At 39.5% G+C, this 19,038-nt stretch overlaps 2 protein-coding genes across 2 annotated transcripts in view; both read right to left on the bottom strand.

The window, feature by feature from the left end:
- Positions 1 to 1,696: 1,696 nt before the first annotated feature.
- capn7 (calpain 7) lies at positions 1,697 to 11,987 on the bottom strand. Its single transcript, XM_030781994.1, has 21 exons — positions 11,886 to 11,987; positions 11,203 to 11,311; positions 10,530 to 10,687; positions 9,452 to 9,519; positions 9,067 to 9,276; positions 8,691 to 8,777; positions 8,411 to 8,537; positions 7,803 to 7,888; positions 7,494 to 7,587; positions 7,153 to 7,299; positions 6,884 to 6,990; positions 6,498 to 6,618; positions 6,164 to 6,308; positions 5,968 to 6,067; positions 5,718 to 5,853; positions 5,549 to 5,624; positions 5,079 to 5,224; positions 4,353 to 4,415; positions 4,089 to 4,219; positions 3,338 to 3,430; positions 1,697 to 2,737 (listed from the first exon to the last, which is right to left on the bottom strand). Exons 1-21 carry the CDS (start codon positions 11,985 to 11,987, stop codon positions 2,593 to 2,595), a joined length of 2,451 nt encoding a protein of 816 aa, XP_030637854.1. The 3' UTR covers positions 1,697 to 2,592.
- A 779-nt stretch (positions 11,988 to 12,766) lies between these two features.
- LOC115819637 (collagen alpha-1(VI) chain-like) overlaps positions 12,767 to 19,038 on the bottom strand; it is a 28,342-nt gene continuing 22,070 nt past the window's right edge. Inside the window, exons 20-30 of the mRNA XM_030783139.1 lie at positions 17,111 to 17,173; positions 16,700 to 16,765; positions 16,495 to 16,530; positions 16,029 to 16,065; positions 15,572 to 15,580; positions 15,263 to 15,396; positions 14,673 to 14,779; positions 14,357 to 14,532; positions 13,811 to 13,984; positions 13,482 to 13,511; positions 12,767 to 13,371 (exon numbers count right to left, since the gene is read on the bottom strand). Of these exons, the coding sequence (XP_030638999.1) occupies positions 12,767 to 13,371; positions 13,482 to 13,511; positions 13,811 to 13,984; positions 14,357 to 14,532; positions 14,673 to 14,779; positions 15,263 to 15,396; positions 15,572 to 15,580; positions 16,029 to 16,065; positions 16,495 to 16,530; positions 16,700 to 16,765; positions 17,111 to 17,173 (1,437 nt within the window). The remainder of the gene's footprint in view (positions 13,372 to 13,481; positions 13,512 to 13,810; positions 13,985 to 14,356; positions 14,533 to 14,672; positions 14,780 to 15,262; positions 15,397 to 15,571; positions 15,581 to 16,028; positions 16,066 to 16,494; positions 16,531 to 16,699; positions 16,766 to 17,110; positions 17,174 to 19,038) is intronic.

Here is a 19,038-nt window from a genome sequence, read left to right as displayed (position 1 = left end):
AGCTACAATGGCCAATGGTTATAGGTTGAGGGCATTAATATGGATGAAGAACTATTGTTTAACCATTAAGCTTTTATTATACAGTAGCTGCTGGCAAATTTAGATGCACATTTGACTAGTCCGCATATAGACTATTTGGTGTATCTGTGGCCTTGTGTACCTTAGACCTGTTGTGTGGGTTAACTGGCCTCTTGATTTCTTTGTGTGTCTTATCAGTCACTGTGTACTACTCTGTGCGTAGCAGAAAAAAAGAGGGTTAAAAATGTAAGAGAAAACCCAAATACCAGTATTTTTTAAGTGTGTTGTTCATGGTAATGAATCTTTCCATTGTTTTTCACAGCCTATGTAACTGTTTCCTGCATTAAATAAAATTATATTTACTGTTGCTCCATTGGTAATTGGTCATAGGTTTGAGTGTTCTCATTTTTACCGAGTGACAGATTTTCTTAGTCCAAGTATTCCGAGTAATCATTAGTCATGTAGACTAATCCAACACAAAAATATGTGACTTAGTTACTGATCTACTATTATGTTGGGTTTGACATTAACAGCAGTGTTACTGTAAAGAGTTTAGATTCCAACAATCAAAGTTCAAACTCTCATACAGGGATTTAAAAAAAACAAGTACTGGGATGAAGCTTCTAGCTGCTGTGTCCTGAAAGTTTTCTATTCGTTGGAGTCTACCAGTTTTGTACCTCTGCCTACAAATGAAATATGCAAAAAAGGATTAACCAATAATTTGCCAACAATGATGGGATAATGGCTTCTACACAAGACACAGCTCCCTCTTCTTGGGATTTTCACATTATGTGCCATATTAGTCGGCTAGAGAGCTCAGAACAGTCTGATATTCTCCTAGTCTCAGTTTTTGTTTCCTTTAGCATAACTAGTTTCTCACTGGTTTACCACAGTGTTGGAACTGACAAGGATGTGGTCTGTATGATCTTGCTGAAATTCAATATGGTTCGACCACTCAAGGTTTTGTGTTTTGGCTTTGGATACAAAAATCCTTTGGAGCAACCCCCTGAATAAATCTTGGTTTGGCTCTGTAACCAGCCTGGCTGCAAAGGGTGAGAGTATAATGAGGTTAAAACCATTCGACTAGACCAGGCATGCCTTCATGTTCGTGCACTTACTGAGAACATTTGTCTTTGAACCATTGTTTTTTTTTTTTTTTTTTTTTAAATTCACCAACCGTAATTTATGAGGACAGGTTTGAATACAATAATTTTCTTTTTTTTTTAAACCCTCTCTCTCTCTCTCTTTTTTAAATGCTATCTTTTCCCCAGCAACCGCTGTTGTTTTCACAGCGTCCTGTGACTTCAGTTAAGGCCGTAATAGTCTGATGGCACAGCGTTTTCAAAGAACCAGACAAAACAGAGACCAGTGGCTCAGCTGACTCTCAAAGGATGCCTGTTCTTACCATGAAAGACCTAATTTCATATACTTTTCACTATCCATGACACACATGTGCACACATGCACCACGGCTCCAGTTCATTACAAAGCAGCCTCTTTTCTAAGAGGAGGAAAAAAAAACACATCATGTTAAGCAAATTAGCAGCAAGTCGAAATAAATGACAAAGACCACATTAAAATAAACCTGAAGTGCATTAGAGCTAGTATTATTAGCTTTCAGACGTCAAGATGGAAAATAACCTTCTCCTGAAAAACATTATTACTTGGTTTAATGAACATCATCTTTAAGAAATAAAATGGTCGTGAGAACACAGTACCTTACACACATACAGTATCTTGCACCGTCTTGTTGATTGTTTTTTACATTATTGATGTGGCCAACATTCTGTCACACATTGTTAAGGACAGAAAAACACAAGGGTAATGGCGAGGCAATCCATTACCCAAGAGGTGCTGATAAATCTTTGAAGTGAAAGGGTGTTTGCAAAAGGCGAGTGTGTTAATGCCTTTTTGGTTGCAGAGAGGTTGAACAGATTCGGACTCTGCTGAGGAGAGCAGTTCTGAACTTAAAGTCATCCAGCTGGCATAGACAGAACATTGACATGACTCTGGGAAAAGCCCTTTGAAAAAGTCAGTTACCTCTCAGTGCATCAGGCACGGCTTTGCAGATCCGCAGTCTTGCACGCTATCAAAATACATCATTAAGATACAATAAAGAAAATAAATCATTGTTTTCTTGCTGTCTCCTGAGTCAAAATAAAAATGTCTTTGTCTGTGTCAAGTGCACATGTGCCGACTCCTTCACATCGACAGTTCTGAGCAGCCAAAAAAGTAAAACTGTGTATATCTGATCACTGTTTACATGCACTTCAGACACAAGAACGCTCTGAAAATACTCACTGAGACCACATCTCAAATATATGTTATGGCAAAGAGATATGGCCAAACTACTGGTAGCTCTGGTAAACACATCATTCGGTTGTATTCAGTCTTTTTTGGTAAACAGTAATGTCTTCCACCACAAGCCAAAGATTAGAAATCATTTTATGGAGCAGTGACATCAGAAGTGACCCGGGTCCACAGCAGACGTGCTGCGAGGAAAACTGGGACAGTCTCCAAGGATCCAGCTGGGCTGTGCTCCCCCTCCCCCAGCCTGAGAGAGGCGAGCTCTTCCTCACTGGAGCTGAGACACTCGCAGTGGAGAAGCACTGCTGATGTCCAAGAAGAAAGGCCCCTCCTGTTTGGGCAAGAAGGTGGTGGGGATGACATTGTAGATGCCGGCAGGGACGTGCTCCAACTCCAAGTAGCAGAACCCACATCTGAGGACAAGGAGAGCAGAAGAAGAGGAGATGTTAGTATGATGTGTGATGAGTATGAGATGTCATTGTCCCACAAGAACATCCTTTAAAATCAGTCTTTTTGATTACTCCAAGGAATGACGATTTACAAAGACTTTACAATGACAGAAATCAAGAATCCATATCATGGATTTTCTTTCAGACTAACTCCTTCACATATTCTGCTGTAACATCCCCATGTCCAAGTCCTAATGGTCTTACCCTTTTTGCCAACATGCATGAAATCAGAGGAAAAGCGTGATAATGGAAAAAAAAAGTCATATCACACATCACACACACACTGTCAACACATGTGCAGGATCTCCACATGTCAAAGGCGCACTCAGATGAGAACGAACACTGAGGAGAACATGTACCCTGAATCTGGGAGGCAGTCATAATGCTTTCATGAATTTTAATCTAACAGTCAGGATCCCTGTTGTCTAGCCTCAACAATGAGAGCCAGCGTCAGCTCTTAACCTCTTCCACCCACACTCCACCTCCCTCCATTCTAGCTTGCATCTGCTAAGGGGGGGGCTTGACTTTGGATCAGCCTCTCCACTGCAGAGAGCAGGTTTTTACCGGTAATCTCCGCTGCTTTTTCTCTGGAAGCCCGACGGTCCTGGCTCTCCAACTGTGGATACGGTCAGAACCTCGAAGCCCACACTGTACTGCCTGAAAGGGACAATCCAAAATTTCAATCGAAACATATCCTCTCTTTACATAGATAATACACTTTACTGCTTACAGCATGAGAAAGAGAGAGAGAGAGAGAGAGAAGGAGAGAGAGAGAGAGAGCAGCAGTGTCACAAAGAAAAAAAACCCAACAACAAATGAGTAGTGACACTCTGTTATTACTATGGCAGAATAATCACCGTTTCTGAATGTCAACAGGCCTTCTGTTGGTGTGTGGGGGAGTATTCATAAACAATTAGTAACTGAGACAAAGTTCTCCTCAATTACACAACATTACCGACTCAAGCGTTCTTCTTTTGCTTTGTCATATGACGTTGACTGAGGGTTAATCTGAAGTTAATGGTGCGCTGATGAGATCCATAAAAGTCCAGGAATTCTCTTAATGTTTAGTTTCTAGATATAATGAAATATGTGCATCTTTTATAGTTCCATAGATGATCAACAGCACAGCCCACTGTCATTAGAGGACATTTTAGTGTGTTTCAGAAATGATTTTCAAACACACAACAGCATTGCACAAAAATATGTACCGAGCTCAAATAAAGACCTCAGCAGCTTGCGCATTGCGACTTGGAGAATTTTTTTTTTTGCAGTGTTATGCGCCATCCAGTGGGCACTTGTAAAATTCCACACTCACCTGGAGCCTCTAAGCTCGACAAGCAGGGGACCTGATTTCTCCAGGTTCAACTGATAGATTGGGTTGTGTTTGTATGAGTCCTTATAATTTCCACATCCCCCTGCACTGGCCCCCTTCCACTGACCATTTATCTGTATATTGAGTCAGAGACAAAGAAACACACAAAACCATGTCTTTGAATAGCAATAATCTCGGTAAACACGTACTGGTTATGTTAAGAGTATTAATATTCTGTTGATTGGAGGTCTATATATGCAAACTTACCCTTTTGTTATGTGTGAAGGGTGATGGTATTTTGGAGAAATTAAACTTGCACACAGAGTACACCTGATGAAAGAACAGTAACATTTAGAGTGGTGTCAGTACTAAGGATATTTATTTATTCAACATTTAATCTGATGCATTATGAAGAGGAAGGCTCTCTTTTTCATTAGTAATTTTAAATCTGATGAAAAGACTACTCTGAAAAGACTACTTATGACTGAACCTCCACACTTTCTGACATACACACAAACGCGTGTAGGTGTTTCATATATTTCTATATGCACAAAGTGGTCCAAACTCTACACACACAATAAGAGAGATATTGCAACGTTTAGAAGTGCCTCACTCTGAAAGGTATCAAACATGTAGCCCTAGGCAGAGTCTGTTGTGTTGACACACCCTTCTAAAAAAATCATACTTTCTGACAGTGACACATACTAACATTGAGAATTTAAAAAAAAAAAAAATTCTCTCCTGCTATTTCACTTTACCATTCTGGGTTGTGTTTCATCTTTTCTTCTCTCCTCTCTCCCTGTCTCTCCTTTTTCTCTGTTTCTCACCGGAGACATCAAGTTTTCCCAACTCATGCAAATCTCTGCACCACTGCATCAGTGCAAGACTTCTGAACCTGTCAGATCTTACACATCCACAGTCCCTCCTCTCATGGCAGAGAATTACTTTTATACAGTCACTGTACGTGTGCAGCAGTTAAGACTCTGAACTCACCCGTAGCGTGTAGTTGATAGTGTTCTGCTTTTCGTACTGGGACACCACTAGAGTAAAGGTGTGAGTGCCAGGACTGGTCAGCTTTATTTTGGTTAGGTAGTGGGGGCTATTGATCCTGATACCATCAATATAGGGCGGTGGGTCGGCTGTAAGGTGGAAGACAATATAAGTTGGACAAAATCTGTAAAACACATCTGCACACTGACTCACAGGAAATATCTAACACAATAAAGGGATCCATGAGTCTATTAAGAGGAGACTGTTGCTGCAAAGCAATACAAGCTATTGTGTCATGAACTGAAAAACCATAAAGTACGAGAAGAGCACAGCAAAATCTGGCTTTTTAAATTTCTGACCATCAAATATGTACATTTCTAACCTTATGTTCCTACAATGATAAAGTTGTATAGGTAGATGACAAAGGTTTTCACATACATGTTCTATGACAGTGTGGGCTGTTTAATACTTACCTGGATAGTACACTTTCTTTCCATCAGTCTTGTAAACAACTAAGGTGATGAATTCCCGATTTTGAGCAAAGTCATCCTACAGGGCAAATGACAGACATGAGGTCTCACAGTAAAAGCAGAGTTGCATCGCATTTCATGGAGTCAAATACGTTTAAAATTGATTCTATACCTTGTCAGTGATGTGTCTGGTGAGCAGTACCCAGACTGCAGCGCCTCCCTGTGGACATTGTATCTCCAGCTTGTACTGAGGGTTATTGGCCAAGCTATAGGCATCCTTGACTGGCCCTTGTTTTGCATCCCAGCTACTGCAAAGTCAAATAACAGATGTTCTGGCTTAATTTCACAGACACACACAGACAGCTTTGTCTCCTAGGGGACCAGTGCATAAAATGTTCGCATATGATGGTTATTAGGCTGACCTATGAATGCAGGAAGACTCCTTGAAAAGACTAGGATTCCAGCTCAAGTAAATGACGTCATAGTATTGGCACAGGTCTTCCCAGATAATCCAGAATACCCCTGAAACACAGCCAAGTGACAAATCAGGTCTGCTGCGGTCCAATCTGGTACCGAGTACCATACCCCAGTAGCCCCTATCAGTGTTTGTTTTCTTACCGTTATCAAACTTCTGAGCAGTTTTGGGGTCAAAGTTGAGGTACTTCAGTAGATCTGGAGTCCAGTTTTTCTCATCCCTTTCGCTGTAACGGCCTTTCCACCTGAGATGGCTCCAAGGATTCTTTAGCTGCAGGAAGCGTTTTCCCTGAGACCAGAAGAGAGGAGCTATGATATTAGCAGCGGATTTGAGGGACTGATCTAACATTGCAGGAGAAGCTACAGCTAGTAACAACGTCAGTGAACCCTGACCTTTAACATTGATGTTAGCACATTTGCTGTCACTCTTGCCTTTACACTAATAAAAAAAAACAAAAAAACAAAACCTTAAACACACCTTGTATTCTCTGATATCCAGAACAGCGTAAGCGTGTGTGGGTACCAGGCCCCACCTCTCACCCTCCTCCTCAGTCATTACCCCTGTTGCTGTAGTGATAAGCACGTCTCCCTTGTGAAACCTGTGGTGATGGATTTCAGAGAAACAGGCACATTAATAAATCTCACTATCAGAGCTACTGAGAGTAAGTTTCTTAAAAGAGCACTGTAACTATGAGCAGCATGAAACTACAACTAGACCATAAACATAAGCATATCAGACATTTCTTAATCATGCGAGCAAACATACTATAGGAATGAAGTCCTTTTTCCTTTAGTTGATCAAGCAAAAAAATCTTTGATCCTCTTAATGTGCATAGGTGTGTCATAGATAACTGGATAGCCTACCTCTGGTAAAGCATGCGGAAGACGTCATCCTTGCTGAAGGACTGATTGTCAGAGTGCATTGCAATACGTTCTGGGATCCAGCCAGTGAGAGCGTGGAGATCAATATTCTACCAAAAAAAAAAAATTAATAAAAAAAACTGTTATAAAGGTCAAAAACTGTTATAAAGGTGTCGTATATAGAGGACTCCATATAGTGCAGGTTTCACAGCAAATATTGGTATGCATGCTCTGTATTTTGTTACAAATTTGATTTCTGAAGGAACACTCACTGAGTTGGAGCCTGGAAAATCGTACCCTCCCATGACTTTCATATAAGCCTTCTCTATTAGTGAGACCCACAGCTCATTTCGGTTGCTTGAGTAGGAACAGAGCAGCTCACCATTACGGTCCACTGGCAAAAAATCATCTATAATCACCTGAAAATAAAGATCTGAACTTTTAATTGCAATGCATCACAGCATCACAGTCTTATTAAAAATGAAAGAAAGAAAGAAAGAAAGAAAGAAAGAAAGAAAAAGAAAGAAAGAATGAAAACCTGATAACAAAACTTTCCTTGTATGTGTTAATCACAAAGGTTGTGTTTTTGTCACAGGGCCATATGTGTTGTTACCTTTCTGGCCACACCGTTGATGTGCAGTTTGACCATGTACTTCCCACAGGGGTTATACTCTGGCTCTCCTCTTCTATTCTGAGGGTAGATAATGCTGCAAAACAACCAGAACCAGACACAATACATCAGTGAACCTCTATTTAATCACCCAGACACCCTTGTGCTGGATTTAGGAGGTTTATCTAGTAAACTAGGGTTTATTCCTCCTTTAAGTGGGTCTTTTTCTAGAGGGTCGATACATTAGAGACAGGAAATATTGGAATCTGAGGAAACCAGGGTAAATATGGCTGAGTATTAAGACCACTGTACCTCGTGATTAGTTTCTTGTTGAATCTTCTCTCATATGCGGCACTGATAGCCAGTGAGGCCACAAATGAACAGTCTGATACTACAGTCTGAGGACACAAAAAGGGAACAATTGTTCAAAAAAAGGAAATAAGTAAACATAGTTACTGATACATTCTTCTTTTACATTAACAGCAATATTCCTGTAGAGGAAGTGCTATCACTGAAATAAGTGGTCTCAAGGAGAGAGAGAGAGTGTTTTAGGTAAAGCTATCTTACTAGGGCTCACGACCTGACTGCACACTCATGGTGTGGGGAACAGAGACAGTGTGGGGCTGTTCCCCACTAAGTCAACAAAGTTTTTCTAAAGCATAGTGTTGTTATTGGTAAACCTAAAAGTGTCAAAACATTTCTTTGGGTATGGTTAGGGTTAGGGTTAGGGCTAGAGATAAGTTAGTATTCTTTAGTTACAGGAAACAGGGAGTCAATGGGAGCTCCCCACTTAGATATGAATACAAACTTGTGTGTGTGTGTGTGTGTATGAGTTTAATTGTGTCATAGCTATCGTCCCAAACAGCATAAGCCGGGGGTTTGTGCTGCAATATAATATCTAATGTCCAGTCTAGTCTGACCTGTTTGATGCTGAAGCTGGACACAGTGAAGATCATAGTGGGGTTATTGCAGATGTCATCGGGCCGCACCCAACGAGAGAAAATGGCTTTCTGTTTGGGGGAAAGAGCCAGCTTCCCACGTTTGTCCCTGCAGTTAAAAAAGATCCAATGAAGGACCAAACTTTCAAACCAACTTTCTTTCATGTCACTTCTGTTTCAGGGCATTTTTGAAGACCTCTCTTCAATCATTTGTAAATTTTTATACATACAAATATATCTATAATATAAAAAACTGACTTACGAAAATGGAACAGGAAAGGCAAAGCGCTCCTTCAAGTCAACATTCATGAATGGCACATATTCAATGCCATTTATCTTAGAGGTGGTCCTTTGAAATGAAGTAAAGAAAGAAGTACACATTACACCAGGGACCACTTTAAAATCATGATGGACAACACTATAAACTCTTGACCATTTTCATAAAAATTTAAACTGACAAAAATGACTTATACCACCACGCTTCTTTTCCAATTAACAATACAAACCGCTTCGACATAACAAGAAGACAGATACTGAACAGTGCAGAGGCCTCTACTTAATCTTACTTCATTACTTCATAGCTAAACTGTTGCAGGAATGTATGTAGCTGTTATGGGAACTGAGTGTGTGTTGCATACCTGAGCACCTCTATCTCCTCGGCAGTGTAACGCTGGCCCTGAGGCTCACTGGACTGCACGGCTCTGACAGGCTGTGGCCGGTCATGAAGGGTGAAGTCTGGCCCCAGGGGCAGGTACTGCTTCACCTGGGCAGCAGGTTTGGATGCTGAGGAGGAAGGCTTGTCCTGGGGCGTGCTGGATTTTGTCAGGGCGTTTTTCAGTCCTTCTGCCCTAAAAAAAAAAAAAGTACCATTTACGCAAAAGACAGAAGATTGCTTACCGGATAGAAGACCTTCACAAATATCCAGCAGATCTAAGACCTTTCAGCAATTTGAAAAGTGTCCACGTTTCAGGTTGATTTATACTACAGCAAATATGTACAATGTTTCAACAGTGACCAACTCACCTGTCTAGCGCCTGACGAGCTAGCTGCTTCAGTTTGCCCTGTAGTGCTTGATCTGTAGTCTCATTAGACTGGGTAGAAAGAGAAAGTAGAGACAGTTCACTGAACAACAGTCAGAGCAGCTTCTAAGTACCAAAGTCATCAATAAGCCTATCAGAGGGGGTTATGTATGGCCACACACCCTGTTCCAGTCATCAGACTGACAGCTTAACAGGCATATATATAAATATATAAAATATATGTAAAAATATATTTATGAAACTGAGATAGCTCATCTAAACTAGCAGCAATTTCAAAACTAATTTAAGGTAAACTAATGTGATAACTACATGCAGGTTAACTCATTTTAATTTCAGACTCTCAGACAGATCAGCATCAAACTTTAACAGTTGGGATTAAACAAATTAAAAGTGCTAAAGATTTGTACAAACAGTCTTGGTTGACAAAGAGTAGTGTTTGCTGTACATATGTGTGCTTAAACCCACTGTCAAAGATAGCCTTGTAAAAATAAGAACTTCAGTTGATCTACAAGTCTCGGGGTGAAACGGTGGACTAAAATCTACATATAGATAGACATAGATCTATGCACTATATGCTAATGAAGATATTATTTAAACTACTGTACCGCAGTTTATAAAAACAGAACACAGGTGCCCAACTGCCAGTCACATACTTAAATGACATGCCTGTTATTTTAGTCAGCTCCTAAATATACTCCTCACATTCCTGGCACACCAAACTCTTTTTTTTTTTTTTTAACAAATATTTTCATGCAGTTTTTCCCTTCTTCTGTTATTTTACACTTTCCCCTTCTGTTATTTCACAGTTTGGAACACTGTCCGCAATATTTGCGTAGGGTTCAAGGAGTATAAATGAGGAAGCACTTTCAAAATTGTATTCACTGTATGACACTGCAGTTTTCGCTGAATGTAGTATGGCACCTGGGCCCTGTAAAATTAATTTATTTTCTTCAGTTCTATCAGACTCCGTATTAAACGGACATGTGTTTTCTCTACATATGCTGACCAGGACTGACATATACTATTTCAGATACATTCTCTCATTGGAAATTCAGACCCACCGCTTGTATGCACAGCTCCACAGCCTGCGTGTAGAGCTCAATAGCCTCATCGCTGTTGGCTTTCTCATCCTCCTCAAAGGCCTGTGTCACCAGAAAGTAAGCCCGCTCCAAGTCCAACTGATGCTTGGTTTTCAAAGGGTCAGTACTCTGTGCTTGAACTTATTAAATCAACACACATTTGATGTGTTAAAATTGCACTAGGAGGTAAAAAGGCAGTGATTGCAAGTTTAAACAAACTGACTATTATACTGAGATAAAACTGCAAATCATACAATATTATGCACATTATCTCAGCTATTATTTGTTACAAAAATGGTAAATATGGGTTTGAAAAATATTCCAGGAGTGGCAAATATTGCTATACATATTATTTCGTATAAAAAGCATAGAAGAAGCTTATGTTCTCCCATGGGTTACACACAAAAACGAAAGTGAGAAGACTTCAACTTGTATTCAGCTCAGATTCTTTTAAATACAAAATGGAATGCACATTCCTCTAGTTTACAGTGACACGACTAAGCACCATTCTGACCTACGTCATCATCAAATCCAGGATGCAACTCACACCCATAATCAAATAGAGCTGCCTATGTGTGAGTTTTTGGTAGGTGTGTCTTGGAGAAAATTAGGAATGGAGTTCTTTACAGTTGTCCAGTGGTAGCTGTATACTAACCAGCACTGAGAAGAGCCTGTACTCTGTCCAAGTATTCGTTCACTTTGTCCTGAATGCCTTCCAGTTTGGATCCTGCCATGCCAGCATATATGAGCGCTTGAGCTGCCTCCTGGAGAAAACGAAACAAAACAAAACAAAACAACAAAACAACAGTTTATACACATCAGAGGGGGTTTACGTTACATTTAACAGTATTTACATTATGCCAAGAGACTTTAGACTACACAGACCATCAACGGTAATTTTATCACATATCAGCTGAAAGACATGAATGCTAATGCCTGTAAATGTAAATTCTGAGGTTAAAGTTAAATGTGGTTTACGGCATTTTGGAGGTTACGTCAGGGTATTTCCAATGATCTATCTTCAATATTATCGAACATGACAGCAACAGAAGCGTTTCTACACAAGTTCATTTTCGATTACTTTTTAATGTAACCGAGTTGTGGCCAGTGTGTAAAATGTGGAAGAGAGACAATATTTTTTTTCAAGACGACACAGATGCCCGTACATATCATTCAGAACACGTATATTTGACAGCTGATATCGCTAAGCCTCTGGTTCTTATGCACAGCGTTGACGTATCAAAAATATAAATAAATACAATGAAAACTAAAATCGGTGTGGATTATTTCTCATATAATACAGTTCACTAGCTTCCTAAATTCGAACAGACATCTTACCTTATAGAAAAATACGGCCTCATTATACTTTCCCTTCTGGTCAAACAACACTGCCGATTTTGCAAACTTCACGGCGTCGTGCTCCAATACCGTACAATCCATTTTTTTCACTCTTCAGTAGATGAAGGTGAATTCTCTCCAGGACTTGTATTTAACACAAAAGCTTCATGTTTCTAACTGACAAACTTTGACTTCGGTCTTTGATATTTCAAAGCTAGTAAGCTAATGTTAACGTAACCCAGCTGGTTCAAGCTGTCACCGAATCGCGAGTCACCTATAGAAATGCGTTAAAACTCGCCTAAGTTATCGATGTAGTCCCCTCAAATAGGACAGCGGTATTTCAGCATAATTTACAGAACAACTTTCTCCCTTATTATAGTAAATAACAAACTCTACTTGTCATAACAAACCTATATTCTTTACTTCCGGGTAGGTAGGCGTTACCTCTAGTTGTCACAGCTCGTCATCAAATCAGGCAGGTGGGGAAATCCGCACGTTCTGGGAAAGATGCGTCACCGAGTCAAACGATTATGAATGAGAATGACTGTGTAATTATTTTACAGTATTTACAGTAATTTTTTTTACAGTAAAATGTACTCCAATTACAAGAAAAAATAGATTAAGACAGAGTTCGTGAGTTTCAAAGGGATTTTACTTTGTAACCACCACAATAACTCGTTTGATCGAACTATTACAACGCTATTCCCACACATGCAAAAGTACAAATTAAATGAGACAAATGAGCTAAAGTATTTCAATGACGTTAAACTATCTGTTCCACCGCAAATTTTAACATTTCTTTATCGAATCGCTCTTTTCTGTAAATCTCTTAAACACATTTTACACCCTCTCAATATATTCCAGAAACATACGATAATCATTTAAGCTTGAGACAGCCTCCTAGCCAGACTTCGCTGGACTGTCTCTCTGGCCAGATCACTATAGTGCATGACCTGTTGTACGTGACTGTCCACATAACGGTAATCAAAGTTGTCAGCTTGTCCAGTAACCAGCTGGGAGACACCAGTTTCATCATAGAGGTCACCCACGGTGAGAGCCAGCACCTCTATCTTCTGAGCTCGTGCAGACGCTGCAGCTTTGGGAAGGTCAGCTCGTACTGTAGACACAGACCTGCCATCAGTAAAAATGACCACCCTCCAAGCAGCATTGCGCCGTCCTGCTTTCTGGATCATTCCAGTGACGAAAGCCAGGGCAGCTGGGAGGTCTGTTCCCTTGTCCATATAGCGGATGCTTTTAAGCCTGGACCGTACATCCTCTGCTTGGCTGGTAAAAGGGACCTCAACCCTTTGTCGCTGGGTATTACTATACTGCATGACTGACAGGCGCAAGAGCCCACCCTCATTTGAAGACAGGAGCCTACTGGCCATATTCATTACAAACTCCTTTGAACTGTCAAAGTTCTTCAGACCAACACTAGATGACCCATCCAGCATGAAGACAATGTCAGCGGCAGTCTTAAAGTCAGCTGGAAGAAGACAATGTCTTTTTCAGTGCTGTTATGACAAAATAAACTGATATAGACATGTGTGTCCTAATATTTTTAATGGAAATTGATATTAGTAGGACCTTCCTTACCTGGGCATTTGTAATCCAAGCACTTCTTATCTGAAATGCAAAGAAACTGGAATAAGCATCACACAAAAAAAGTTTACTTTCCCTAAAGAATGTCACTAATGCCTCAGTTGGGGAGTTTCATTCATTTGTTTCATAACATGATGCCACTGCATCAAGTTGTTAAATGCAGTGTTTAGATAAAGTACCTGTTTACTCCATTATATATATGAAACCCACATAGAAGTAAATCTTAATAGTATTCAATACCACTTAAAGGTTCATGCTGACTCTCTGAGATGTTGGATGTTGGATATGAGAAAAAAACAGTACATGGAGAAACTTGGCCTTGCCTTGGCATATATAAGCAGTCACATTATTGAAGAAGGACTCCTCCAGAAGCTGAGAGTAGTCAGTGATATTAAGGTAGAGTCCTGGTGCATTTGTATTTTGGCAGGTGATCTCCTGCAGCATAGTTGTGTGAGGAGCCCTGCGAAAGACATCTCCAATACCAATACCCACCACCTGTGAAGACAGAATATGCATTTCCCTGCTAAAGCCAGTTGTAGGGATACTGTCACAAACTGAGGAATTATAAGATAAAGCCAACAGTTGAGTCTGGTAATTGTTTCTGTGAAGACTGTTATTTTGTTGTTGTTGTTGTTGTTGTTGTTGTCAGCATTCATTATTTGACTTACAGTATTATGCTGAACATATACACAAGGTAACAGACATTAGACTGTAGTAATTATTATTTCTTCCATTCAATTAAAGTTAGCTTGAATTTAATGAATCCATTCACTGAAAAAACACTTAAGGAAAAAAGATAAGGTCAAATAAATTTCTGACATAAATTGAAGTTTCAGACATTTCTAGAAAAAAACGACTCACCTTGATATTAGGAACGTTGCACAGAGAGGACAGAGGCTTAGAGTCCCGTGTATCTGATCTACCATCCGTCAGCACTATGGCCAATTTACGGGCATCCTGAAAATTACCAAATGCCTTTCGGGCAAAATCGAGGGCCTCCCCCGTATAGGTACCTCCAGCAATCCAGCCTAAGTTCTTCACCTTGCTGTGAACAGCGTCACAAGTGTCAGTCAAGTTGCATCTTTCAGTTTCTCTTTCAAGCATATGCTACTTCCTTACCCTGGGGTAAGGGGTAAGGTACAGGTTAAGGTAGAGCAGAGGTGGAAGGCGACTGAAGTGTCTAACCTTTTGAGCTGAGACAATGTAGTAATACTAGGGTCCTCCATGGACACAAGCTCCTGGGTTCCCTCATGACTGTACTGAACTATTCCCACTCTTGAGCCCGGTTCATTCTTAACACAAACACAGAAGAGAGGAGAGTAGAAGTTCTTATAAACATAAGTGTACCTTCCTCTGTACAAAACCACTACACACTACAAATTTTCTTATGGCACATTTGTTTAGCCTGAAACCAAAACAGCTTTTGAAAGTCATACAAAAAACAGGAAGCCTGAGCCTTGTTAACATTAACATTAAGGGTTAATGATAACTTTGTTTTCTCAAGGCCAGAGACTGGCTGCCATATGTAAACAATTATTTCCTAAAGAAAATGGACAAGTTAGTGAAATAAGAGTTCTAGCCAGCATGCGTTTAGAGATTTGGGGCAAAAGTGTGAATTTGAATAGTTTTGAATGCATGATATTTTGGATTATACAGTCTGTGAGTGAGGAACTAAACTTTACAGAAGAACATAGTCTCTTTTCAGGCAGATTTAAACTATTTGAGGATTTGTCTTCATCATTTACCATTTTTTGAGTGAAACTCAACACACTTACCTTATCCTTACTAAACTGAGTTATTTTGTTGATAATGCGAATGATGAACTGTTTTTCCAGTGTGAAATTTTGGAGGCCCACGCTCTCTGAGCTATCCAGTATGAAAAGGAGCTTAACAGGTTCACATTCACAGTCTGCACCATAAAGAGGAGGTCACAATAAACCACAGGTTTATTTAGTCATTATGATGACTAGAGTATCGTTAAGAGTAATTTTTAGTCTTTAAGGACTAAGGACACACAAAGGTAGTTTCCATCATAGAAAAACAAAAAACAAAATAAGAGCATAGCTCCAAGTCCTGATACTCACCACAGCATGCTGAAACACAAAAATCAACAGTACAGTTAACGCGGTTCATCGTGCTAACAAATGCCAGCAATCATATTTCTTAATAGAATTCATGAAAAAATCTTTACACAACTGTTTATTTTTCAGCCCAGGATTGGCAGTTGATGGTATTGTGTGGTCACCAGTTACTTCAGCAATAATAAAACAAGGACATAACACCTAGCAAATTCAGTATCAGACACTGGGCCATTGCCTTGATGTTAGTGAATGGAGCATTGCATTATGTATTTCAGTCCTATAATAATTTGCAAATTTAATTACACTCAATTTTGTTTGATGTTTGTTTGATTGCAGTTAAACACAGCAATTATCAAGTATGATGAGTATGAATTATGAAGTGCGAATGTGTCTCAGTACCAAATCAAAGCCAAAGAATTCTTAGAGACAAACAAGGCCATATGTATTTCCTCTTACTTACAGCAAAGCTTCTTAATGATTTCCAAGATTTCACATTCCTGAAAATAGAACAGTGTTCCTGTATCATTTCTTTGTGTTAGTATTTTGAATCATGCACAGCAGATCTGAATTATAAAGAGCTATAAAAATGATCAGCCAGATATAAAATAAATCATCCAGCCCTGGTTGAATTTGTTTAATTAAATGCTGCATGGATTTAATTCTCTCTGCATTAAAATGTTGTATGTAGTAGGAAATGTCTCATTCCCTCTGGAATATCTATGATGCATAACAAACTTATCAATTCATTGTCCATACATTCGAAAAAAAAAAAAAAAAAAAAGAGGGAAAATCCCATAATGTAAGCAGCGCTGATGTGCTAAAATAAAGTAGAAGGACTGTCTTAATGTTTCGGCCTCTTCCTGACCCTTCCAGCTTTTTAACCTAAATACATGTCAACCATCCATCTCCACTCCAGAAGTACTCACATCTGGCCCGGGGGGCCCAACTGGTCCTGAAGCCCCCTAAAATGCAGAAATAAACAGACTTATTTTTTCATGCAACAACATCAAAGACGGTTTTAAATTGTACACTGTAGCTGGTCCACACATTTGAGGTTCAGTCAGAAAAAAAAGCAGAGCAGATGGATATGGACAGTGTCCTGGTGGAATAAGAGTAAATGATCAGGCATACATTTTCTCCAGCTAGGCCTGGATATCCTTTAGGTCCTCTGGAACCTCCTCTACCAAGCTGGTCATTCTAAGAGGAATACAGAAGAAAGACATGTATTATTGTCCTATGAAATATAATGTATTATAATGTACCTCGTACAGTATGTCAGCCTTTCACAGTCTTTCAAAGAGAGACAGCCTTCCTGGATATTTCACTGAATTTGATGATACTTGCTGCCGCTAAATTCTTATAAACTAATTTGTCATATAATACAATAATCAAAGCTCTATCTAGCTGATGTGCAAAGACAAACTGAGCACATCAAAGTGACAAAGGTCACTACCAGCAATACTGCTCTGCTATTAGAAACCACAATGATCTAAACACATGATGCGTTCATTAGGAAGAGAAACGAGACAAAGTTAAGCTTACATCAACACCACGATCGCCCGGCAACCCAGCATCACCTTTCAGTCCAGGAAGCCCTCGAATACCCTACAGAAGGGAAGAGAGGGATGTTAGATTTCATCTTGTGCCGCACAGCACTCACATGACAAATGGACCAAAAGATAAGCTATTCTATGAACATCAGACATGAGAGTGATTATGGATATATATTACCTCTTCCAGTGGACTAGTATGATTTCATTATTTTAAACTATAAACAAAGATCTGTTTTTTCCTCTATGTTTTTAACTCTGTTACACTATTGACTTTTTAAGGAGACCATGAAGACCAAATCCGTGTAAAATCTAAGATAAAGAGGAGATTTTCTCACAAGTAAAATTAACTGCTGTCTATTACTGCTTTAGCTGGATGAGAACACCATCTTAGGGAATTTGCTGATTAACTGGTTGTCCAACCTGGTCTGCCCATTGCTTTACCTTTGTCACTTTATGAGAACAGTTACTTTGAGAAATGTGGTTCCATGATCTAGATACATAGCTGACAATACAAAGGACATGTTTGAGGAAACAATGCATCAAAAGTAAATGAGTAAAACATTAATTTTTTTACACATATTTCTCAAAGCAACGTACTTCATGGGAGTAGGAACAACACTCTTGCGTCGAGAAAAGCTTGAGAGGTACTGGAAAGTTGGGTCAAAAGGGAAATTCCACTCAAAATCCCAATTCTTTTCCTAAACGCCAGTCCGCTTCGCAGTAACTTAACAACTAAAAGAGAATATTTTGATTTTAAGGGCCTGGATCATATCTAGGTGTGTTCTTTACCATAGAAGAGATTAATTTAATTCTAATATTCCTCTCTTTGTTCTTTGGTTCCAGCATGCCAAGAAAAGGCTGAACAGAGCCTTTCATCAGAGGAGGTGAATGTAATCTTGGATGACTTATGAAAAACAAAAGTTTTCAAAAGGTTTAAAGGCCATGGGAGCCCATTATGGCCGAATAAGAAAATGCAAGGGGGGGGGGGGGGGGGTGTATAATTACTTTTCCTGGCCACATTTTGTAATCACAGCGACTTAATATCTAACATCTAATTCTGACATAGAAAGTTTGTAAAGTTTAAAGTCCCCCCCCCCCCCCCACTATTTTACAGTAAGAATGTGGGTGTTTTAATTTTACAGCTCTACATGAAGTATGCAAATGAATCCTTTTGGTAACATTTATTAGTGCATTAATATTTGAATGCGAAAAAGGAGGAAACTCTGCCTGCCTACCTGCCGTTCTTATGCTTTTGAGTGCAGCACTTTCCTTAAAGGGCATCACTAACCTTGATAAACCCTTTGTCCATTCCTTGGTAATGGACTGTCATAAACGTTAGCAGACAGTGTTCTCTTTAATCTTTGGCAGAGATTGCCTTGAATGTTACCGGGCTTTTTGTGGCACTTATGACATATGTGGTGAGAGCAATATGTATGCAATGGTAAGGGCGATTTTGACATAGATGATGTGTATTGCTCTATGCTCTACATGTATATATATGGCAACATCTGAACACATGCAGTGGTGTATTTCCGTTTCCAGAGAAAGCTTGTGGAACAATCACATTAATTGGTTCCACATGTTAGTAAATGTCCATCTGTTACAAGTCCTTTAGAAGCATCTGGTCTGCTGAAACAATACTATTTTTTTCACATGCAAACTTTTAATGAAAACCAACTGCTGTAGTACTTTAGAGGTCTGGATATAATTACATTGCAACAGACGTGTCAGCTGAAAAAAATGGTTTGTGCTTTTGGCAAGTACTTTTACTGTCGCACACCAAAAAAAAGTTTGATTCAGTACTCATGCCTGAAGACCTTAAAATGAGCTTCGTGGTTTTTACTGTCGCCACAATTCTTAGCCCCATTTGGAAACTCAGATTTGAAGAATTATATCACATTAAGAGAGCAACGGGAG

Source organism: Chanos chanos, chromosome 8, assembly GCF_902362185.1.
Source record: "Chanos chanos chromosome 8, fChaCha1.1, whole genome shotgun sequence".
Lineage (NCBI taxonomy): Eukaryota > Metazoa > Chordata > Actinopteri > Gonorynchiformes > Chanidae > Chanos > Chanos chanos.
This window is presented reverse-complemented; position numbering and strand designations above follow the sequence as displayed.

Bases quoted from the DNA above. Each gene is read 5' to 3' on its own strand.
- capn7 (XM_030781994.1), bottom strand. From the start codon at position 11,987: ATGGATTGTACGGTATTGGAGCACGACGCCGTGAAGTTTGCAAAATCG. The intron at 9,520-10,529 runs GTGGGTCTGAAT...CTTTCTACCCAG, and splicing joins TGGAGCTGTGCATACAAGCG to TCTAATGAGACTACAGATCA. The intron at 7,889-8,410 runs GTCAGACTAGAC...TTGTGTCCTCAG, and splicing joins CCAGCTTCAGCATCAAACAG to ACTGTAGTATCAGACTGTTC.